General features: G+C 45.1%; 1 protein-coding gene across 3 annotated transcripts in view; it reads left to right on the forward strand.

Annotated features, from left to right (window-relative positions):
* Positions 1 to 25290, forward strand: part of SMYD3 (SET and MYND domain containing 3) — a 657806-nt gene that overhangs the window by 50004 nt on the left and 582512 nt on the right. Inside the window, exon 1 of one of the 3 annotated variants that reach the window (XM_054023871.1) lies at positions 11238 to 11257. The exons of the other annotated variants lie outside the window; for them this stretch is intronic. Within the exon in view, the coding sequence (XP_053879846.1) occupies positions 11241 to 11257 (17 nt within the window). The 5' untranslated portion in view covers positions 11238 to 11240. Of the gene's footprint in view, positions 1 to 11237; positions 11258 to 25290 lie in introns of those variants that run through there. 3 annotated transcript variants of the gene reach the window in all.

The following is a 25290-nucleotide window of genomic DNA, read 5'->3' on the forward strand; positions in this document are numbered from 1 at the left end:
GGAGGATTGCTGGGAAGGAAAAAGCCACAAAGAAAAGGTTAAAAAAATGACAGCCTTTTGCTTGGGCTGTCTACTGGGGTGGAATGGGAAGGTGTACGGAGCCTCCCCCCCCGCGTTCTTACACGTCTGGGTGAGGAGGATACGGAACATGGGGAGGGGGGAGGGTGGAACAGGGGCTGAAGCGGCAGTCTGTTTTCCAGCAGCCGTTCCTGAACCTCCACCAGACGCCGGAGCAGCCCCAGCGTTGCATCCTTCATCCTCTGGTCTTCCTGCCGCCATCTCTCATCTCGATCGTCTCTCCTCTCCTCACGTTGGTCCCTCCTCTCCTCACGTTGGTCCCTCCTCTCCTCACGTTCACTGACTTCTTTCCTATACTTTGAAACTGTTTCCTTCCACTCATTCAGATGAGCTCTGTCACTCCTGCTGGATTGCATAATTTCAGAAAACATGTCCTCCCGCGTCTTCTTCTTACGACGCCTTATCTGTGATAACCTTCGGGATGGAGGAGGGAGGCTTGAGGAATTTGCAGCTGCTGTAGGGAGGGGAAAAAAGAGAGAATTGTTTTAAAAGCTACATTTTGCAGAACAATGCTTATACTCTTTCACGGTGACCAACACTGTTCACATTACATAGCACATGTGATTTCTGTGCAAGGTCGCATTTTGCCTCTTAATGCTGAGTGCTTGTGGCTTTGCTGCTAGAGATCACAGGTCTGGGCAACAGAATTCGGCTTGCATGCGGCCATGGTAAGCCATTGTTTTACAGCTTCTGCACCCTCCTTTCCCACATACCAAGCATAGCCTGTAGAGTGCTGCAGAAGCCTGGCCAATCTCAGCCAGTTGGGGGGGGGGCAGTGTGGGGGGGCTTGTCTGGGCCCCTTCAGGCAAGTAGAGTGCTGCGGTTTTTCTGTTAACATTCAGCAGCACCAGAAAACAAACTAACCCCCCCCCCGCCATGAATTCTCTGGGATGATCACGGTACCCCTCCCCCCACCGCATGGCTGGTATCAGGGAAGATCCCTGCAGGCACCAAACTACCCCCCCCCCCCCGCCGCCGACCCCCCCCCTCGCCATGAATTCTCTGGGATGATCACGGTACCCTCCCCCCACCGCGTGGCTGGTAACAGGGAAGAACCCTGCTAGCCAAACGCGGAAAACTTCAGGGCCAATTTCCCATCTGCGCTTGGCTAACTGCAGGGAAGGATTTATTTTCCGCCACAGGCAAACAGCCCAGTAGGAACGGCCACCTCTGTCCCCTTAATTAAGTTCCCGTATTTCAACCAGGTTACCAGGAGTGATATCACTCTCCTGAGGATTACACAACAAGATAAAGAACGGATGTTGCTTGAATGCCAGCAAACACCGGGACCATACGCTGCTAGGCTTTGTCAGGCAATGATACCAGATTACTTGCTGCAAGCATGGCGTGGTCAAGTGTCCTACCATGGAGGAGGGAATAAGGATGCACTGCCCAGAAACCTTCTGGCAAGGCTTTCGGAGTACCTCCAGGAGAGCTTCATGGAGATGTCCCTGGAGGATTTCCGCTCCATCCCCAGACACGTTAACAGACTTTTCCAGTAGCTACAGACTTTTCCAGTAGCTGAACTGACCGCGAATGCAAAGTCAGGCAAAGTAATCATTAAAAACCGTTTGCTTTTAAAACAAGTTTTATATTTTAAAAGGTAAACTCACCTGAGGTCCCTTCCATGGGGTCAGAGTCTTGGGTACTGGCTTGGGAGGCTTGGGAGGGTACTTCAGTCAGGGTGATAAAAAGATCCTGGCTGTTGGGGAGAATGGAGTGCTGTGTGCTCTCTGCAAGCTCATCCTCCTCCTCCTCCTCCTCTACCCCATCGGCAGAATCCTCAGGCGTCGAGACTATCCCCGACCCAGAATCCACGAACAAAGGTGGGGTAGTGGTGGCAGCCCCCCCTAGAATTGCATGCAGCTCGGCGTAGTAGCGGCATGTCCGCGGCTCTGACCCGGAGCGACCGTTTGCCTCCTTTGTTTTTTGATAGGCTTGTCTGAGCTCCTTGACCTTCACGCGGCACTGCTCAGAGTCCCTATTGTGGCCTCTCTCCATCATGCCCTTGGAAATTTTTTCAAAAGTTTTTGCATTTCGTCTTTTAGAACGAAGTTCTGCAAGCACTGAATCCTCTCCCCATACAGCGATCAGATCCAGTACCTCCCTCACGGTCCATGCTGGTGCTCTTTTTCGATTATCAGCCTGCATGGTTACCTGTGCTGATGAGGTATCTGTGGTCACCTGTGCTCTCCATGCTGGGCAAACAGGAAATGAAGTTCAAATGTTCGCGGGGCTTTTCCTGTCTACCTGGCCAGTGCATCCGAGTTCGGATTGCTGTCCAGAGCGGTCACAATGATGCACTGTGGGATAGCTCCCGGAGGCCAATACCATCGAATTGCGGCCACACTAACCCTAATTCGAATTGCTAAAATCGATTTTGGCGCTACTCCGCTCGTTGGGGTGGAGTACAGAAATCGATTTAAAGGGCCCTTTACATCGAATTAAATGGCGTCGTTGTGTGGACGGTTACAGGGTTAATTCGAATTAAAGCTGATAAATCCGAATTAAAGTCGTAGTGTAGACCAGGCCTATGTTTCTGAGCCATAAAGTGGAGATGACAGCACACAAGTCTCTCAGATTTGCATCTTCACCATAGGCGATAGTTTGCTGTTATTCCATGCACGTTTCTGTAATAGCCCGAAATTCTGAGCTGCTTTTCCAGTTCTATTAGTCAGCTCAGTCTTGTTTTCCGTTATTGAGAGAGCAAAGAAGATGGTTCTTTTTGCATTCAGAAAAGGTAACCATGTTGGTTGGTAACATGGGGAGATTGCTTTAGATCAGAAACTATAGACAGGAATTTAGGCAGCTAGAGCAGGGGCGGGCAAACTTTTTGGCCTAAGGGCCACATCGGGGAATAAAAATTGTATGGTGGGCCATAAATGCTCACAAAATTGGGGTTGGGGTGCAGGAGGGGGTGAGGGCTCTGGTTGGTGGTGCGGGCTCTAGGGTGGGGCTGGGGATGAGGAGTTTGGGGTGTAGGCGGGTGCTCTGGGCTGGGACCAAGGGGTTTGGAGGGGGATCAGGGGTGCTGGAAATGGTACAGGTTCCAGCTGGGGGTGCGGGCTCTGGGGTGGGGTTGGGGATGAGAGGTTTGGGGTGCAGGAGCACGCTCCATGCTGGGATCGAGGGGTTTGGAGAGTGGGAGGGGGATCAGGGCTGGGGCAGGGGGTTGGGGCCTGGGGAGAGGCTCAGGGGTGCAGGCTCTGAGCAGCTCTTACCTCAAGTGGCGCCCCGAAGCAGTGGCATATCCCTTCTCTGGCTCCTAGGCATGGAGTGGCCCCCAACCCTTGGAGCAGGGCCATGTTGCGGCTTCTGGGAGCTGCGTGGTGCAGCCGGCGTCCCAGCTAGAGTGCCAAAGCGGGGCCGAGCTGCATGGTGCAGCCCCCGACCTGGCTCCCTGGCAGGAGCGCCAGAGCAGGGCCAACCCAGGTGGTGTGGCCCCCGACCTGGCTCCCCAGCGGGAGCTCGCGGGCTGGCTTAAAACGGCTCGCGGGCCGTAGTTTGCCCACCCCTGAGCTAGAGTCTAAATTTAACTTTAAGAAGCGTGTTGTACTTCTCATTTTATGTGTACCCATTTCTGTTTCTATTATCCTTACTCTGTATCTCTTAAATGTTTATCTTTGATAATAAACTTATGATGATTTTCACTATATCTCAGGGCAGTGATGTCATAAAGGACCTGATCCTGAGTTCTACCAATCAAGCTGTGTGTATACTGTTCCCTTGGGGAGAGCTAACCTGGTAATTTCTGAGGGTGTCTGATGACAGGGGCTGGATACTACAGGGCTACGCTTTCAGTGGGGCTTGGCGGCTGGGGTATACTATTGTTACCTGCAGTAAGGGCTGGCAGAGCCGTGAAGAGATCGTTTGAGTAGCTAAAACACTGGGGGTGCCTGGGAGTGGCCATTCAGTTAAGCACAAGCATGTCTCTCTCTCTTGCTGAGGGAGGAGGCTGTCAAAGTGACTCAGTCCTGGGCAACCTAAGAAACTGTCACACCCTCCCCTCTGGAGCCAGATAAATTGTACCCATCTATATATGTTATTTTATGACTCTTGTTGCTGTAGCTGCTGGCGATGAATTTAATGATCACTCTTGTCTATGTTCATTTAGGTGTTAATTATAAAATTCATTTCAAATTCTTTCATAACAAAGAGTAAGAAATGTTTGTTTTTAACTGAAGACTAAGTGCTGTTGCCCCCCCCCCCCCATCACAACAGACAATAATTTGGCATGAATTCTTAAATCCTCATATAGAAGGCCATTTAAACACTGATCCATTTTATGTCCTGAAGGTGACAGAATTTTAAAAATCCATCTTATTTTTCAGATACGCAGCACAGGTGACTTTGTATCTCCCTCTCTCCCTTTTGCTATAAATTCTTTGAGGCATGAAATAGCCTGCCAGTTGTCGGTTGCACTCAGAAGTTAATGAATGGTTATCAATTTATCATGGGTAATAACCTAGCTACAAATTGTAATGAATGCATCATATCGCTCCCTAGAATTTTTGCCTTAAGAAAATGTCTTGCCAACTGTAGCAGATTTAGTAATACACTGTAATAGAACTTGTGATTTTCCCCCCTCCCACCACATCAAAAGAAAAATAAATAAAATGCAGTGTTCACTTTATTTTTCTGCCTTTTCCTAGTAGCAGTCAAGGTGGATACCTGTCATAGAAGTGTTTTCAGCTTTTATCATAGCACTTTTTTAGCACAGAATGTATTTTGGCCTTATCCTGTGAGGTAATGAACACCTCAACTCTCATTGAAGTCAATGGGCACCGAGGGCACACAGCTCCTGATAGGCTGGGACCCTGAGTGGTTTAGTGTGTCCTTGATACATTCGCATCTATTGTTAATGTTGATGGAGTTGTGAACTCCTCCTGAGGGGAAGCTAAACTATTGCGGACGCAATCATACAGTCCCCACTCAGGCAAAACTCCTATTGAAGTCAATTTTAAGAGCTAGGTTTTTTGTCCTTCTTTAACTCCTAAGTCTGATACAATTAGTGCTATATTTTTCAAAATGCATATCTTTTTGTATTATAATATACGATTTATAGTTAGGTATGCCCCAAAATGCAAAACTGAAGACTCTATTTGTTGTACAGTTACTCTGGGCTTATTTTAAAAAAGTAATGCGCCACTGGTGAAATGAGTTCTATTGTAGCAGAATGGAAACTAATAATACTATGTACTACGAGAGAAATAATATCTAATGTTGGAAACAGACCCTCAAATCAATTTGCAGCTTGATGAGCTTTGCCAGTGATCTTGGTACAGTAATCACTTTTAATCTCAGGCTCATGGGAGAAACCTTCATATAAAATATGACATAACAGTTATTGGAACAACATTACTGTGCGTTCAGATTTTTTTCCTTCTACTTTACATAAGGATGTTACTGTGTTTTGCATAATTTATATGGCTGACAAAGGCTCAGATCTACAGAAGGATATGTACTCTTGTTTTACATTCACAGTAACTGTAAATGATGTGTGGTTTAGTACCTATTCTGTAGTAAATGTGCTCAAGGTTTCTAAACTAGTTTATTGAGAGGGGTGAGGATTCAGAATTGTGCAGTCAAATTCCATTGCCTACTTCAACAGTGTTGTTTTATCTATTTAAAAAAACAATAACAACAAAAACCTAGACTTAAGGAGCAAGGAAGAATGTACACATCTTAATCTTGCCACAGTTTAACTGAAGAGGAAATTGGGGGGTTTATAGCTGCTCTGTTGAATAAATAAATAAATAAAATCATTCTCTAAGGCAGTGTATCATCTGGGGCAGTCCTTGGGAAGGTGCAGCTCTGGGCTTTGTGCTATTAGCACAGTCTAGCCCTAAACCATTCAGACCTCAGTGGTTTAGGAGCCAAATTAGCAATCCACATTACCCAAAATAGCCACAGTAGTATGAATTAATTGTTTCATTTACTATAGTGCTGTATATTCATATTTAAACATTATGATGGGAAATTGTGTGTGTGTGTGTGTGTGTGTGTGTGTGTGTGTATATATATATATATATATACACACACACACACACACACACACACACACACACACACACTGTTTCCCATATATATAGTAACAAGGTCAGGCCAGACGGCTACAGGACAGTGCCGGAAGGAAGGTATATTAGCCTCTTTATTAGCCGGTACCATTAGCTGGTACCTGAGCAGAGGTTACTTCAGGTTAATTAGGACACCTGGAGCCAATTAAGAACTTGCCAGAAGGGGTTAAAAGCCTTCTCCCTCGGCAGTCAGTGGGGGTGATAGGCGTTGTGAGAGTGGAGGCAAGCTGTTGGAGAGCTGAGCAGTGCGGAAGCTGACAAGGGGAGAACCGCACAGGTATAGAGATTGGGGAGAAACCGTACCCTAAACAGGAGCTAAGGACCCTTCCAAGCAGTGGTGATCTGGAGCCGGTTCGCGGGAACTGGTTGTTAAATTTTAAAGCAGTTTTAGAACCGGTTGTTAACCCGCTTCCCTGCGAGGGGGTGCTGCGGCTTTGATGGGCTCCGGCTGGGAAGTGATGTAATTCCTCCTCTGGCCGCCGGGGGCACTGTGCTGCGGGAGCCATGTGGGCCGCTGCCTGGCCCTGGGCACGGGCCCTGGGGCTCCCGCTGCTGCCTGGTGGGTCCCTGGCTGCTTTGCTGGGCCTGGGCTGCGTCCTGCTGCTCGAGCTGCTCCGAGCTGCTCTCCTCGTAAGTACTGCCACCCTGCCCGCAGGGAGCCTCGCACTCCCTGCCCGAAGCCAGCCAGCCCCGCACTCCTCTGTCTCCAGCCAGCCCCACATCCCCCTGCCCTGCCTGCAGCCAGCTCCTACCTCCAGTCAGCCCCTGCCCTGCCTCCAGCCAGCCCCACACCCCCTTGCCTCCAGCCAACCCTGCACCCTCCTGTCTCTAGCTAGCTCCGCACCCCCTGCCCTGCCTGCAGCCAGCCCCGCACCCCCTGCCTCCAGCTAGCCCTGCTCCACACCCCTGTCTGCAGCCAGCCCCACGTCCACTGGTGCCCTGCAGTTCCCAGGGCAGTAACCCTGCACACCTGCTTCAATGAGGTGGGCAGGCAGCAGCTGGGACTCACAGATGTGCACAGCCTAGGGTGACCAGATAACAAGTGTGAAAAATCAGGACAGGGGGTAGGGTGCGGGGTAATAGGAGCCTATATAAGAAAAAGACTCACAAATCAGGACTGTCCCTATAAAATCGGGATAGCTGGTCACGCTAGCACACCCCCAGGGAGTGGCGGGGACCCACACATGTGAAACGGAGCTCATTTCTAGTTCAGGCCCATCTTTTTAAAAAAGAACTTTAGGTAGGGTTAACATACATCCGTATTTTCCCAGACATTGTCAGGCTTTTTGGTTCTTAAATTGCCATCCGAGAGGAATATTTAAATTTTAAAAATCCCTCCTGGGAAAATACGGACATATGGTAACCCTATTAGTACAAAAAAATACATACTGTGGCATATCCCTTAAATCAGAACTTTTTATAGGGAACCGGTTGTTAAGATTTTGGCAGCTCATCACTGCTTCCAGGTCCAAAGAGCTGAGGAAAAAGATCCTGCCAGAGGGGAGAGACTGAGCCGTGCATTTGGTGTGGTGCTGCCACGCCCGGAAGGGCTACCAGAGACTAGGGGTTCTCCCTCCCCCAACAGGAGGGTTGGGAGGAACCTCGCCCAAACAAAGGGGACAGTAAGCCAAGGGGCGTGGTGAAGTAACCCAGGGAAGCTAGCAGTTTTCCTGGGAACTGGCAGGGTGAGGCTGCTACTTGTAGGGTCCCTGGATTGGGGCTTGGAGTAGAGGGTGGGACCAGCCCCGCCCCCCAAGCCCTTTTCCTCTCACTGGATGTCCACCAAGGAGGCCAGAAGCCCCAGTGAAGCAGTGAGGGCCTAGCAGGTCCAGAAATGGGAAGGCTGCTTGGAGACATAATTTCCCCACCCACTATAAACGGGGGAAATTCTGAGAGACGAGACGCTAACCTGACCCACCGAGGTGGAGAAGAGGCCGCACTCTCTCTCTCTCTCTCTCTAGATACATATAAAATTATTCTCACCGCAAAATGACTGACCAAGTATTATTTTATCAACTACAATTGGTTAATAACATTAGTAAAATTATCTTGATTGGTTAATAACTTAGCTTAGTTAATAATTAAATTACTCAGTGTTTTAATATCACGTGCTTGCAAAGAGCCACAGAAGACACATTAAAGAGCCACTTGCAATTCACGCACCTCAGTCTGTGTATCGCTGCCCTAAACATTTTAATAATTTGGATTCCCTTGCAGTGTTTGAGAGCCAAGCATTGCCATTGCCCTATTGGGCTTAACCCAATGAGAGCTTGAAAGTGAAACTAACTAAAAACAAAAATGAAGTCAGCTAAACTAAACTTCCTGGTTATACTGGGAGTGTTCCAGTTTTTTGTATGATGCCTAGCGTCCTACGATCTTCGTTTGGGTTACCCAAATGTATTTTTTATAACTATAAAATATTTGTTCAAGACCTATTGTACTAAGTAGAAATTGCTGTATTTATTAGGAACAATCAGTCCAGTGAAATGACTATTCAGCTTGATGAACAGTGTTTGGAGTGAAAAGAAATGCCAGATTAAAACTTTCTTTTACTTGGAGTGAACATTAATGACACTTGTTCAGTGTTACATGATAAACTCATTTGGAATCCTGAATTACTGGGGAAATAATCTTGCACAGCATGAAATATACCAGTATCATTGTTGAGTCACAAGCTGTCTTTGTGATAGTAACACACATTAGTTTTTTTTAAAAAGTGTAATTTTGTTTGTTATTTCCCAACACTTTAAAATTTTAATTTTTAATCTGGAAATACCTTTTTTGGAGTTTTTCGTTGTTGACCAAGCTGAAGGAAATGTAGAAAGTAAAGTAACTTCATAATGGAAAATTAAATGGAAATTATAAAAATTATTCCTTAATAATCAAAGGTATTACTTCTGCAATAGACAAGGAAATTCCTGCTTTAATATGATTTTTAAGCTGATGTTGTCTCTTTATAAGAGGTCATTAAAACTTATTTCTATTTCCAGAGTTAAAGTGCCACACTGATTAGCCAAAATCAAAATCTTTTACATTTGATAGAAACAGAAATATACTGGATTTTTTCCCTCTCTATCAGTAGTTTGTAGCTAGTTTTATTTTACAAGTTTTTCCCCCAGGCTGTCTTTTGATACTTAACAGTAAGAAAGTTAATGGGACTGAAAAAGCATAATGATACACTCTTAATAAGTTATTTAATTGCATGCCAAATTTCACTGGAAAGATGCTGTGCCAATGCCAGACAAAAACAATATCTGATTTCAAACAGACAGGACATTAATGGCATATTGTGAACATAAATTTCTGTCTCTACTCTACCCCTCCCCCACAATATAATAAGCTAGGAACTACTAGCTCTCAAAGCTATGAATGGCAAATCAGTTTAACAAGAAGGTTTTTCATATAGAGTTCATATTATTCTAATGATCAGCACTGAAGTGACTAAATTTAATTTCAATAAATTTGTGATATTACTTAATTCCATGGGGGAAAAAATGATGTGAAGCTTCCAGTCGGTAGAATTTAATCAAATAGAAGTTGGAAACTTGTTTCTTTTTTGAGTTTCTAGAAGTAGGATGCATTACAGCTAATTTCTCAGCAATTGTATTTACTAATGCAGTGGTTCTCAACCTTTCCAGACTACTGTACCTCTTTCAGGAGTTTGATTTGTCTTATGTACCCCAGGTTTCACCTCACTTAAAAACTACTTGCTTACAAAATCAGACCTAAAAATACAAAAGTGCCACAACACACTGTTTCTGAAAAATTGCTTACTTTCTCGTTTTTACCATATAATTATAAAATAAATCAATTGAAATATAAATATTGTACTTCAGTGTAGGCTCTCTATGAGCTGAGGGGTGAAAACATTATCTACTGAGCAGTATAAACAAGTCACTGTCTGTAAGAAATTTTAGTTTATACTGACTTTTCTAGTGCTTTTTATGTAGCCTGTGTAAAACTAGGCAAATATCTAGATGAGTTGGTATACCCCCTGGAAGACCTCTGCATATCTGCAGGGGTAATGTACCTCTGGCTGAGAACCACTGTACTAATGGGGTATATATTGGAAGGAGGTAGGTCAGAAAGAGAGAGAAGAAGGTAGAACAGATATTTTGGCTTTAAGTGGGTGAGACACAGAGGACTGGCTTGCTTTTCTTAATTGGATTGTTCAGAGGGTCATTTTAGTACATATTATTGGTAGAACTGATCAAACAGAATTTTAGAAATATCAGTACTTATAAAATAATTATAGGGTATATGTGGATTGATCAGTGGTAGGTTTGAACTGTGGCTTATTCATCAGAAATCCCATGAAAATATAGGCAAACCCTTAAATTGTATGTTAAATGACCATTAATGTGCTATGTGCTATTGTATATACCAGGGATCAGCAACCTTCTGGCCCGCGGCCCACCAGGGTAAGTAGCCTGGCAGGCCGGGCCAGTTTGTTTACCTGCCACATCCGCAGGTTTGGCTGATCGCGGCTCCCACTGGCCACAGTTTGTCACTCCAGGCCAATGGGGGTGGCCAATGGGGGTGGCCAATGGGGGCGGCCAGCACATCCCTCTGCCCGCACTGCTTCCCGCCGCCCCCATTGGCCTGGAGCAGGCAGGTAAACAAACCTGGCCTGCCCGCCAAGGTGTTTACCCTGGCGGGCCACGTGCCAAAGGTTGCCGATCCCTGGTATATACAGTAAACTGGCCTTTCAGTTATCAGGCAGATCTTTAGACACTGGTGTGGCTTAGGCAGAAGCTGTCCCAATTATGGTAGCACAGCCCATGATGCGAGATTGAGGCCCTGAGGAGAAGTTGTGATTTGGGCTAATTTTTAACCCGTTGTCTCAGGTACAGTTTCTCCAGATAGGAAATAAAATAGCTTATTTAAATAATTTGCTTTTCGCAGCTGAACTCTGGTGAACTCCCGGATCAGCCCTGACTTTGACAGCACTCTGTTTCCTGACAGCTGCTGAATGTATATATTTAAAATAATAACGTAAAGGAAATAAACCTTTTGAAAAGAGATAAAAAGTCAAGCAAATAAGTGAATGAGATCCAACCACCCCTGAAAATGAATCAGAAATAAATGCATCACTGGCCTGGGTGAGTGAGATCTTCTCTACTAAAAATTAATGTGTTCAGAATGTCAGTATTAGTGATCAAAGCACAAATACTTTCTAAGACCATGCCGGCTGGTGCTCTACAAGCTCTATCTTGACTGGCATCTCCCCTGCACCTCAACTGAGCTGCAATTTCCAGTTGTACCATGTTTTTGGGTGTTTGAAGACACATTTTCATTCGGTGCTAGGATGGTGACCACCAGATGTAGGGCCTGATCTGGTAAGGTACTGAGCCCTTTCAACTCCCAATGAAGTAAATGGGAATTGGGCTTGATCAATGGCATGTAGGAGGTGTGCGGTACCTTGTAGGATTAGGTTGTTATTTCATCTGTGACCTAAACAGGATTTGAATCCAAGTGCCCGAAAACAAATGCTTGCCGTCAACTCACTGCTTCACCTCTATTTAAAAAATAAAAATCACATTTAAAGTGGAATAATGCACTCTAGCGTGTGTGGTTATGAGAATGTAGAGCACTTATTAAAGCATTGGTTAAGGTTATTGTGAATTACATGTATTCAGCACAAGTAGAATATATTACTTCAAAGCTATTTGTTTTGTGCCATTGCACAACCAAATGTTAAACCAAACTAAACTCCTTGAACAGGCTGTCCCTCACTTTTCCTTGCCCTCTGCTCTTTCTTCATGCATCCTGCCTCTGTCATTTAGCGTAGCTTCATTATTTTCAGTAAAACAGGGACAATATGAGTCTATAGTGGTTTTCTGGCATCACAAAGTTATTAGGCAATTATTTTGCCAAAGCTAGTCCATTTTCTTTTGTTAGAAAGACTGACTCCAACTTTGTCCTTTTATGCTTAGTAAAATTGAGTTTCATTTTTAAAAATCATTTATTTCTATGCAATAAAAAGGCACTGCAAGGAGGTCTGGAATATTTTTTTGTCCACTTATTGTGGTCTGCTCTGATGGCCTGCATATGGATGACATCTGGTGCTGATGAGACTTCTGGTATGGTTGAAAAAGGCACACTTACTGTAAGTCATTACAGTGTCCCTCTGAACATTTAGTGTACTGAATATTGATTCATGTGCAGCTTTTTGATAGTCTTTCAGATATGAATTAGGCTTTCATACTTATAAATACCAAAAGCTTTTGGTGAATTTCTGCTAGTCACATTTCACATTTAGGTCGTAAGAAGTAGCAGGAATGATTAGAATATTATTTTTAAAAAATCAGTATTTGGTCTGATATTAAAACATTTGCAAACAATTTGCTAATTCAGATGATGAAAAATCATTGCATTCCACGTACTCATATGGCCTTGTAGTTAATCCTGCACACTCCCACCCACTCTGACTTAGTTTTCACATTCAGTCTCTCACTTTGATGGCCAGCAGAGATTTAGGGCATGATTCTAATCCTAACACTGGTTTTATAGAAGTGTATCTCCTGAGATTTGAATCTGGTCCTGGGCATGTGGCTGAAACAAAGTGCCTAGCTTCTGCAGGGATGTGTGATTTGCATCTCTTTGTAGAGACTCCTTTGGTCAATGTCGTCACACTGGTGGTGAACGCTGAAGGGTGTCCTATAAAGCTGCCCATGGCCAACAATAGATCCTCACAATACAGGGCCTGGTGGAGATGTTTTAATGGCAGGAGGGCATAGAGAACATGCGGGTTCTCAAAGCTCTGGAAGCATGTGTAGAGGACATAGTGACAGAGCATTTTAAATCTTATTGAGTGATTGTGCAGGAGGTGAAGAAAGGTGTCTTCATTTCCACCACAGCATCTGCAAGACCTCAAACAGTGGAACAGTTCTGGTTGATGGACAGGCGAGTAAATCTAAGGTGCCATCCATTCGGCTATAGCAGGGTTTGGTAACCTTTCAGAAGTGGTGTGCCGAGTCTTCATTTATTCACTCTAATTTAAGGTTTTGCATGCCAGTAATACATTTTAACGTTTTTAGAAAGTCTCTTTCTATAATTCTATAATATATAACTAAACTATTGCTGTATGTAAAGTAAATAAGGTTTTTAAAATGTTTAAGAAGCTTCATTTAAAATTAAAATGCAAAGCCCCCCCGGACCAGTGGCCAGGACCCAGGCAGTGTGAGTGCCACTGAAAAACAGCTCATGTGCCGCAGGTTGCCTATCCCTGGGCTATAGAATCTTCTCACTGTGAGGAATTTTTATGCCATTTGTGGATAAAATTGCTTGGATCTAGCTTGAATCTGCTTGAATTTTGGCTGGTCTTTCTCCCTGAGGTTCTGGAGGTAGTAAGGGAACTTAAGGCTACAAACTTTGACTTGGAACCATGTCCTTCCTTATCTGTTAAAGCAAATGGGGAAACACTAGGTACACTGCTGGAGGAAATTGACACTCCCTTTGGGAAGGCAGATTCCCAGGCTGTCCTAAGGAGTGCCTGACCTCTGCTCAATAAACTGTAGACGTTGAAATCTTATTAGCCTCTGATCTGTACCACTCATGTTTTGGGAGAATTTAATTGAGAAAGTAGTGATGTAGCAACAGTGGAGGTGTCTTGACCCCTCCTAATACCTAATGGTCAGTGATCTTCTAATAATGGATGAAGATCAGATGTTCTTACTTACTGACTTTTTTAGATCTGCCACCTTCTTTTGTTACAATTGAGTCTGAGGTTCTGGTAACGTGGTGGTTCCTAGCAGGAAGTTGTTTTTGAGTGTCTTTCCTTCTGAGAGATCCCAGAGCATAGCATTGGGTGACTGCTTATCTGTTCTCTTGTAGTGATTCTATCTTGGTGTAATAACTTTATTTAGATCTGAGACACTTAGGAGGGTTTGTCACACGATTCTCTACTCACTGCTGGGGAATCTCCTTGTGGCTGCATCTGGGGAACAGCTCCGCCCAGCCTGATGACCCTTTCTGTCTCTTGTTTGTGCCCGAGCTTTCTGAGAGTGCTCCCTTTTTGTGGCTTGGCTCTCTGGCCAGGTCACTATGTGGTTTTTCCCTTCTGGGGAAACAAAGTCTTATGAGACGATCTGTCTCGGACAGTCTTCTGTTCTTCTGCCCAGACTGTGCCACTTACCCAGTGGTTGGCAGGGGAACCTGGGCCTGCTCGCTACTCTGGGTTCCAGCTCGGGAACCACTGAATCAGCAGCCAAGGTCTACACTGACCCAAATCTTGCTGCCTTTTCCCTGAGCCTTTTCCTGCTCCACTGCTATCAGGCTTCTACTCCACCACCCTTCTGGGTAAACACTTCCTTCAGAGCCAAGCTCCTAGGGCTTCTACTCTTCTCCTGGGTTTCCTTCTTTCCCTGTTAAAGCCAGAGAGTGACTGCAGGCTTCCACACTGCAGCTTCCTTCTGCCCTCACTTCCTGTTTCATTGTAGACTTCCGAGCTCGGACTGGAGCCTGAGGTCTGGGACCCTCCCACGTTGCATGGTCCTAGAGCCCGGACTTCCGTCTGAGCTTGGAAGTCTACACTGCAGTGAAACAGCCCTGCAGCCCGAGCCATGGACCAGCTGCAGGTCTCTAGTTGCTGTGTAGACAGACATACTCCAAGTCTAACTCTACCTCAGGTGTGGCCTACTGGGATACTTAACCCCTCCTGGGCCACATTAACCCTTTCCAGGCTAGCATGGAGTGAACTTCCCATCAAAAGGTTAATGAGGAGATATGAGTTGCGTTGCTTTCCATATGCTGATGAGACAGCTGTGTTTCTGTTTTTTCTGATATTGGTTGGAGCAGCTGATTTGGCCTGGTTTGAATGTGGCTGAGATTTATGCTTAAATGAACACTAACTGGTTAAGGCTTAGTCTGGACAAGCAAGTTGGGGAAACTAGCCAGAAGGAAATGGTAGAGGTTGCATCAGCTTGTTTGGTTTGAAAGAGCATACCTGAAGTTTGTTGTTCAGGTTCACAATTTGGATCCTGATTTGCTACATACAAACAGTTCCTGGATTTGCAGCAGCTTTGATCAAGACTGCTTCTCCTCCCCTCCCCCCGCCCCCAGCTGTAGCTGATGAGAAGGGTGTGAAATCCTTTCCTTGCTTGCTTGGACTTTGCTGCAGCTTTGTGCCATCAAGATTAGGCTATTGTAATGCATTCAGTTACATATTGAGATCATCCAGAAGCTAATCCTGGTGCAAAGTGCATCTGCTCACACCACCAACTTCTTCATGGTGCTGCATGACACCACTAGAGAGCAACACTGGTAACCAAAAGCAACAGCTAAAAAACAATCAAGCCATCCTGCTATCTTCCCTTCCTCTTTCCAGTTGTCTGGCTAAGCACACCCCCAAACATGTGCCCATTCCAGCACTCTAGCATGCGTTCATGCCAACTTTACCCTCATAAGGACCACCATACAAATTCTATGGATGAAAGGACAACACAACACTGCCAGACCAAGGAAATTGGAGAAATGGAATCCTAGCCCTTTCCAGGTTCCTAAATATCCCTTATCCTTATCCAAATCCCAGGTGTCATTGGAACTCATCCACATCACAGAAATAGTCCTAAAACCAGGCATTTTAAGCCAGTCCCTTGATTGGCACCATCTCTCATAACATCGACCTCCAGGACCGGAGATGACAGCTGCCTCAAAACCATGCTGATGACTGCAAGATCATTCACCAATAAAACCAGTATCTTGCATGATCTGATTGCAGACAACACAGCAGATGCTTCCTGCATCATTGAGACCTTGTTTCAAGCCACCTCCAACTCTGTTATAGCCCAGCTAGTCCCTGCTAGATGCCCAGTACAACACAAACTGAGAAGAATCCCAGAAAAATGCAAAAAGGAAGTTTGAAAAGGGGTAAAATCATGGGGCTCACACAAACCATTTCTGGTCACATTCAGACTTGCTGGACCTGATCTTCACATTCCCACCAAATACAAATAAATATTTTGGCAATCTTTGCTATCTCTCTGGTAGAACAGGAAACATAATTTACAGCAAAAGGCAAAGGTGTCTTCAAATTATATTTTCTAGCTAAATTCTTTTTCTTCTTATGCTGGAAAATTAGTTGTGCAATACATCTATGTTAAGGCGGGGATGGTCTATTTTAGATTCCACAGATAGATTGTGAAATGGCAGTGTGAATGGAAGTGTTGAAAGTCCTAGCCCCATAGAAACTTGCTATATTCTAAAGCTCTATAGGAGTAAAGACCTGATAATCTTTCCTTGTTTGATCTGTCCATTGACATTTGAAGATTTGATGAGTGCCCTGCTTGTCAGAGGAGAGATTGCTTATGAGGAACCAAATGGCTATGAAGAGAAGAAAACACAGAGATAGTCATGCACTGGAAAGAGGGTCCATAAACTGCCTGTGTACCAACCTCAGACAGCGCAGGCCCTGTTTGGAAGTAGACAGGTCTTTTGATTAAATGTCAAAAATTTGGGTGGTAACATTAAAATATGTAACAGATACATTTGTGCAAAAACAAATGTGCCTGTGTCTGGAGAGACTGTAACAATGGTGGATTATAAAAAAGCAAAACCAAACCCCAAACATTAGGCAGTATCACAATTTTTTGTCTTCTGTATTACATTTTAGGAGGTTCTTCACAAACGTCTGTGTATTTCATTGCGGTTTCTGTGAATAACTGAATACATTTTACATCATACATCTGTAGCTGATCACTCGTTTGTGAGATCACAGAATGCTTTGTGAAATGGTTCTGATGGTTCAGAATTAATTTAAAGCACACACACTATGCTATAACAGTAATCTGATCATGTGACATATACTTGCAGGAAGAAAGATTTATTTAGTAAAAAGGACTTTGCCAGTTGTTTTTCTTTCTGTTGACAGATATCTTTTGTATGCGTATGTACTTTAGGGGAGTTGAACTTGTTATAGAAGAATTCTCTCTTAACTTCTGCCAAAGTCAGTTCACTGTCATTTCCAGTTAAAAGATGTTCTGTCTTCATGGTTGATGTTCATATCCTTTTTGCATACCAGATGGGAAAAATCACTATTATATAGAGAATGACAGAGTTTTTTTACTTTAATTTTGGATCTCAAGACTGTCTTTAACCCTGTAATTATTTTCCTTCAGACTACTTTGCCTACCAAAATAAGAGGGAATGTGAACATCACAAATTCTCTAGCCATTCTGTCAAACAAGTAACTAATCCTCTTAAGAAACTAATAAGTTAAATTGGTTCTTTTTATTTTTTTAAACGGTGGATTATTAGAAGAGAGAGCATTTTACAGGCGGTGGTAGTATTGTATGTGTGAGAATCTGGTTGAAACTAGAGTGAAATAATGCAAACGCAATTTTGGGTATTGAGTGTGTGCAAAGTCAACCCTGTATTTTTAAAATACAATATGTATGATGACTTTCAGGTGAAGTTATGTAGGTAGACTAAGGGAAGCTAGTGGAGATAGCTGTGAGTGGGGTGGGGCTGCCTGCCTAATGGTTAGAGTCTGTGGCAGGGCCAGCCTTAGAGAAAATGGCACCCTGGGCGAACTTGCATTTTGGTACCAAGTATCAGGGGGTAGCAATGTTAGTCTGTGTCCACAAAAACAACGAGGAGTCCGGTGGCATCTTAAAGACTAACCGATTTATTTGGGCATAAACTTTCGTGGGTAAAAAATCCACTTCTTCATGACTCCATGCATCTGAAGAAGTGGGTTTTTTACCCACAAAAGCTTATGCCCATATAAATCGGTTAGTCTTTAAGGGTACAGCTACACTACCCGCCGGATCGCCGGGTAGCGATCTATCTATTTAGGGGGGAGGGATAGCTCAGTGGTTTGAGCACTGGCCTGCTAAACCCAGGGTTGTGAGTTCAATCGTTGAGGGGGCCACTTAGGGATCTGGGGCAAAATCAGTACTTGGTCCTGCTAGTGAAGGCAGGGGGCTGGACTTGATGACCTTTCGGGGTCCCTTCCAGTTCTAGGAGATAGGATATCTCCATTAATTATTATCTATCAGGGATCGATTTATCGCGTGTAGTGTAGACGCGATAAATCGATCCCCGATCGCTCTCCTGTCGACTGCTGAACTCCAGCTCGGTGAGAGGCGGAAGCAAAGTCAACAGGGGAGCCGTGGCCGTCGATCCCGCGCCGCGAGGACGCGAAGTAAGTAATTCTAAGTTGATCTAAGATACGTCGATTTCAGCTACGCTATTCTCGTAGCTCGCTATTCTTCGCCCCAAAGGCCTGCTCCCCCTCCTGCACCCCTAATCCCCGCATCCCCTCCACTCCTAACCCCTGCATCCCCCTCCTGTACCCATGTGAGGAAACAGACCTGGATGCATGAAACAGCTGACATTGCTGTTCACTCTCCCTGAGACTGTTGCTCCTCTGCCCTGCACACCCCCAGGGGTTGTGAGGGGGGAGCGAGGAGCAATGTCAGGGCTCCCTACTAATGCCTCACAGCACAGCCCAGGTGGGGAAAGTGACATGGATGCAGGGAGCCCTGGTGTGTGTGTGTTGGGGGAACTGTGTGTGAGAGACAGTGTGTGGGTAAAAACAGTAACAAAAGTCAAAGCTGGCCAAAACACCAGCCATGTGCTGCTCCCACTAAAAGGGAACCGTCACATCGAGTCTCCCCCTATCCCACCCCTCTCGCTCCACCAAGTGGTACGAGCCTCTGGGGGCTGGAGGTGGGGCCGGAGTGGAGCCACAGTGGCCGAGGGTGGCTCTCTGCCCCTGTCACTGCAGGAGCCCTAAGCTAGTTGCTGGCTGGCCAAGAGGAGGTGGAGGAAGAAGAGGGAGGAGGCAGCCCTGGGCCCACCGGCCGAGAGGAGTGCGGGGGTGGGAGGGAGGGGCTGGGCTGGGTGCAGAGGAACTAACGCCACGGCCGCTTGGGCCGCAGTGCGTAAGTGGCATGCCGGGCCAGGCCAGCACATGGCATCCTGTTTGGCAGGCTGCCTTGGGCAACCACCCAGGCCATCCACGCCAAAGGCCGGCCCTGGTCTGTGGCGGCAACTCCCCCAGTATGGGGGTAGGGAAACCTGGACCCTCCCACTTCACTGGATTCCAACCCAGGGGCCCTCTTGAACACCATAAGGCAGGAGTCTGCTATCTACAATCTGGCTAGCACTCTCCCCAGGGTCTCTCTTGTCACTCTTCCCCCAGCACCCCTGTCGGGGCACATCATGGCTGGCAGTTATCCCTGGCAATCTGGTCTATGGGTCTCAACAGGGTACGGAGTTCCGGCTCCGCGCAGTAGACCTCTTCCTGGGAACACTTTCTGGCACAATCCATCTGCAGCAGTGAGCACAGATCAGCCTCCCTCTCCCAATCCCCCTGCTGTGCTGAAGAGACTTCCTTTTAAGTCCCTTCTCCAACTGAAGCATGTCCGGCAGGGCTTCCCAGGCCCAGAGTTGTTCCGGCACCCTTAATTCTCCAGTGTGGGGTTTATCCACCCCCATCACAAGGGCTTAAAAAACGTTTCTCCATCTCTCCTTACTCAAAGGGCTGGAGAGCTAAGGCAGTATGTGAGACTAGTGCCAATGTCCATGTTAGTATCCTTTAAAGGGGGAAAGAGGGATTTGTGTCCCCTTCCTCCTCTACCAGCCAACACAGCTGACTGGTTTTAGTAGGGAGCTCACATCTCACCCTTTTGGAGCTATCAGAGCTCCCACTGCCACATGCTGTCTGTCCTGTGGAACCCCAGGTTGAAATCTGGCTGAGTATATCAGAGTAGCTCCTAGGGCTCTTGATGTAATATAGATCCCACTTCTACTAGAACAAGTTGTGGCGTGCATTATTACTTGCATGGTGTATTATGGTGCATTGTTAAGGGAGGCTGGGGGTAACAGAGAGAGACTAATATGGTGGTCTGACTGCTCAGTTGGAGCAGCATGAGCACATTGTACCTGTTTTGCTCACTGGACCAGTTCCCCCTAATCTGAAATTGCATCCAGAAGCATATGGGAAACCAGTGTGGTGAGTGAAATGCAGGTGTCCACACTGACTTGCTCTGCCAAATGGTCAAGCTGCTGTATTCTTCTAGCTAAAACTTCCATCTGGCCGTGAAGAGAGAGAGAGAGACACACACACACACACACACACACACGTATCAGAATAGTCTAACATAGGGGTAAGAAAGAATGAAATGACTATAGAGAGTTTGTGCAGCCTTGCTTTGCTGATAATTCTGTACGAAATGCAGGTGAAAAACTGGTATGAGCCATTGTTGCTACTTTGCAGTTCAGCAGCAATCTGTGATCCAAAAGCATGCAGAGATTGCAGACCTCTTTGGCAAGTGGTGTGCATACTCCACCAGTTGCTGAAATTGTCAGAATCTTCATCTGTTCCATTAGCTGCTTTCCACCGCCAACAAGCATCACTTTCCTGTTATCTGGACTGAAATTCAGCAAGTTTGTTCTGATCCAGGTTCCTGCCTTAGCAAGTGTTAGGAAAGCAAAGAAACTCTGCAGGCCTGTGTCTGCTAAAATGATAAAAAGCAGAGTTTCATCAGCATGCTGATGACACTGTATCTCTAAATGATTTATCTCCCCTGCCAAACTCACATACTCTTTAAACAGGAAGAGCAACAAAAAGCAGCCTTGTGTGACCCTTACAGTAAGTGAGACACTGCTTAACATCATCCTCTGAAACCGATCACTGTAGTAGTTAAGTGGTGGTTTCTAAGTTCTGGTTCTCACTCTTATGACAGATGATAGTCACTTATTCATAACATGCTGAAGATATGGTCATATGTGATTGCACTGAATCTCGATATTTTTCTTGCCTTCTCAATGATCCTCCATTATCAGATCTTGCAGGTGGGTCAGCATCATCTACAGCCATGACTATGAAACCTTACATGGGAAACCTGGACAGCAGTAAGGAGCAGTTCAACAACAGGCTGAGTAGATGCTGGATGACCGTGGAATGTGCCTTTGGCAGATTAACGGCATGCTGGTGATGCCTTTATGGCAGGTTGGACCTCAATGTGGATAATATTCCAATGGTCATAGCCGCGTGTTGTATATTGCATAATCTTTGTGAAGCTAAGGGTGAAAGGTTTGCTGAGGGGTGGCGTTTTGAGGCAGACTGCCTGGCTGCTGATTTTGAGCAGCCAGATATCAGGGCTATCAGAGGGGAGCAATTTGAGTCAGGGAGACTTTTTGAGGCAACACATTGAAAATGAGAACCAGTAATTTATATCTCTGTGATTGGTGCTGCAATGTTACGTTACATTACATGTAGTTTTCCTAGGAAGCAATGGTGAAATTTGGGGCCTTACATTCCAGTAAGCAAATGATTAAACTGTCTTTGTATGTCCTGGGTAGTGGCTGCAATCTCAATTTTTTAGGACACAAATAAAGATGAGTTATCGTTCAAAAACTTCTTTTATTGCACAAGAAACAACACACACAAACACACACAAAGATGCTTAGTGGGAAAGGAGGTACCAGGGAAGGGAAGACTTTCAGAGCTGTGTGTAGGTCCAGCTTTCATTTTGAAAATTGTCCAAGGTGGTGGAGTGAAGGGGAAACCGAGAAGTCCTGGAAAGCAGAAAGGAAAGTGCGGGTGGAGGTTTTTTTTTTTTGGGGGGGGGGGGAGAAAGACGGGGCGGGGAGCACAGAAAAGAGTTCTGAATGTGCTGTAGGAGAGGGTGGGCACACATCTGCTCAGTCTGCAGCATTATTAAGGACTTCAGCATCTGTGTTTGCTCCTCCATGACTTTAATCATCTGCACACTAGTGTCCTTAATAAACTCCTGATTTTCTTTTCTGTCCTGCCTTTTGCCTTCCCTCCACTCCTTGGGTTCCCTTTTCTCTGCATTTGAAAAGTGCAGTACCTCCCAGAACATGTCTTCTTTGCTCCGTCTTGGGTGCTTTCTTATGTGGCGGAGACACTCTGCCTGTGTGTGTGGGGTGTCCCTAAAGGACACATCTGGTGAAGCACAAGGAACAATGCACAGAAGCATGATTGTTAAATTCACATACGGCATTGAAACATTTCCATGAAATACACCTCCGATAACATAATAATCACTTTCTCACTGACCCTTAGCAAGCACACATCTCTGCGAACAACCAAAGCATGGTGAATGTTGGCTGGGGGGAAGTGGGAGTGCCCTACATAAGGAAAAGAGTATTCTGGAAGGATTGCAGTGCAGCCGACTAGGGAAAAAATTCTAAATTCTCCCACACTTTTCCACATGCAGGGGTCACTGTAGCAGATATCTCACTGCTGAGGATAAGCAGAGAATTGAGGGTACATCTACTACACACTTGTGGCTTCTGCCCTGGTGCCTATGCTGCTCCCTGTGTGCTGCTTTGATCCCTGCACAAGTGAATGGCACGGGAAAGTTTCCTACAATGGGGGAAGAAACAAAGCACCTCTGCCGAGGAACCTTTGGCTGAGGATTGCCAAGTACCTCCAGGAAAGTTTCCTAGAGATCTGTCTGGAGGATTCCCGTGAGATTCGGCGTGCATCAACACCCTGTTCTGCCATACTGATTAGCTGCACAGGGGAATGTCTAGCACACAGAAAAACAGCCAGCCTGGTACATTTCTATACCTTGAACCCACTTCTGCACTACACAAACCACAGCCACTTACCAAGCATCTCCTTTCCTGCTTGCTGGAGAGCAACTGCTGAGACTGGCTAGACACCTCCAGCATGAACAGTTCCTGGCTGCCTGCCCCACCAGGCGACCCCACTGGAGGCTCCACATAGTCGTCTATTTCCACCTCTTCATCAATGACTTCAGCCTCAGGATTAGGTCCTCTTTCTGCGACTTCCAGGCCTGCTGAAGTATCCACGGGGCTCTTGGTGGTGGAGGTGGGGTCGCCGCTGAGGATAGTGTCCAGCTCCTTATAGAGCCAGCAGGTCTTAGGTGCAGCGCCGGAGTGATGGTTTGCCTCCCTCGCCTTGTGTTACACCTGCCTCAGCTCCTCTGCACTGCACCGTGTCCCGGTCATACTCCTTTTCACACAAGCCTCGAGAAATCTGCCCGGAGGTATCAAAATTTCTACGGCTGAAATGCAGCTGGGACTGCACAGCCGCCTGTTCCCATATACTGAGCAGATCCAGCAGTTCCGCAGTGGTCCAAACGGGAGAGCGTTTGCTGTGAAAAGCCACGATAGTCACCTGGGAAGATGCGATGAGACCTCTCCACGCCGAGCAAACTGGAAATGGAATTTCAAAAATTCCCGGGGCTTTTAATGGGGAGGAGCGGATGGTTATTTACCTGGATGATGGGCAGTGGAGTTCAAACTGCTGACCAGAACGGTCAGGATGGGCATTGTGGGACACCTCCTGGAGGCCAATTAAAGTGATAAAATCAAGTGTGGTGTCTACACTGGCACTTTGTCGACAAAAATTTTGCACAAAAGCCTTATGTCTCTTGTCGGGGTGGTTTTATTTTGTTGCCAAAGCAAGGCAGTTTTGCCGCCAAAAGTCTCTTCGCAGTGTGTATGCATTCACTGTTTTATTGACAAAAGCTGCCTTTTGTCGACAAAATTCTGTAGTGTAGACCAGACCTAAATGTTTGTATAGACAAGTTCTAAGAGTCCCAGCTATCTTTTCATATAAATCATTTCATAGTTGTCAGATTTTAAAACTTTTTTTTTTAATCTGTTAGCTTACAAATATTGGCTGGATAGTCACATTGTAAGTTTGCTACTGAGCATGTGCAGTAACTTTTCAGTTATTGAAATTTGTACTGATATCTTAATGGTACACAGAATATTCAGAACTTTCTGTGAGAGCAAAGTCGTGGGGAGCTCAGAGTGAACAGTAACAGGCAGGAATAAAACTAATTGTTGGAGACAGAGCCTCTGAGAGGCATGTATAGAATTTGGGAAGCAATGGAGTAACAGAGGGCTGCTGTGAGAGGATCTTAGGGCATGTGTGGGAGAGAAAAGGATTAGGGTAGTATGAGAGGACTGATTGAATATCCGAGTAGCATACATGGAAGTGGTGAGAGGTTTGATCTGATTGGTCTGGGGGAACCTAAGAGGCAAGATCTTGAAATGGTTCAGAAATGTTGTTGATGGAATAGCTGAGCTAAGAAACCGCCGTTCGAAGCTGTACGACATTGTTTGTGCATTAAAAATAATGTTCATTGTAAAACTGAAATAGAGTTAGAACAGCCAAAGAATGGAAAGATGATCTGAATTTCAAGCTGAGAGATAAATTTAAATTTTTTGCTGGCATTTGCTACTAAATGCATGACTGATCTTTGCTGAAACACGGGATTCTGCAATCTGAGTAGTTCTGCTTCATTACTGAGAGTGAAAATGCTGGTGCTCCTTATGGATGGACATTGAAAAACAATGGCTTTATCTGTCTACTATGCCAATCACGGTGGGCTGAGAAACTGCATCCACTACATGAATTAATGATGTCTAGCGATGTATGCTTTTTTTCTGAGTATGAGTAGCGTTTGCAACTTGCAAGAGAAAATTCTGAGCTTTGCTAGCTATAGATTGATTTGATTTATCTTGGAGCTGTCATTTAAAATATAATTCTGCATTAAAAAGCTATTTTTTTCCAAGTTTCGGGCTAGTTTTTTCTGTAGTTGCTAATGAAAAGCCAGCTGTCACTACAACTTAAAATTTTCTTTCAAATGTACATTTGTAGAATTCATTAAGAAAAAAATCTTCACACATCACATATTTCAGGTTTTGAAAAGACCGGTAATTTCCTGGGTAATAAATTCAATTGTATGCAATATCCATTTTAATTTCCTTAAATAAAACAAACTCTTTTTGGGAGAACAAACAGAATGATTAACTTTCTAATCAATGTGAGACAACTATCTAAAATTCTTTCATTAAAGAATCATTGTAAAATAATCAGAATTAAACATGTAATCACTTTTTGGAGTATTTTAAATGAATGATTAGAAATTATAATGGGCTCTTCTTTGGGCATCCCATAACTGCTGCCACCATTGTATGAGATGTTCAAAATGAATGGATCTAATTCCAGGGTTGACAGATATTCTGGATTATTTTTGAATCCTTTAACAAATTATATTGAAAGTAACAAGCATACACTTGAGTAGTCTTGCTTCTGCCACATACTTTTGTCTTGGGTTGGAGTTTAGTGTATTTTTAGTGAATGTGTTCTATTTTTATTTTGGTTAAAAATGTAATC

Source organism: Malaclemys terrapin, chromosome 3 (genome assembly GCF_027887155.1).
Source record: "Malaclemys terrapin pileata isolate rMalTer1 chromosome 3, rMalTer1.hap1, whole genome shotgun sequence".
Classification (NCBI taxonomy): domain Eukaryota; kingdom Metazoa; phylum Chordata; order Testudines; family Emydidae; genus Malaclemys; species Malaclemys terrapin.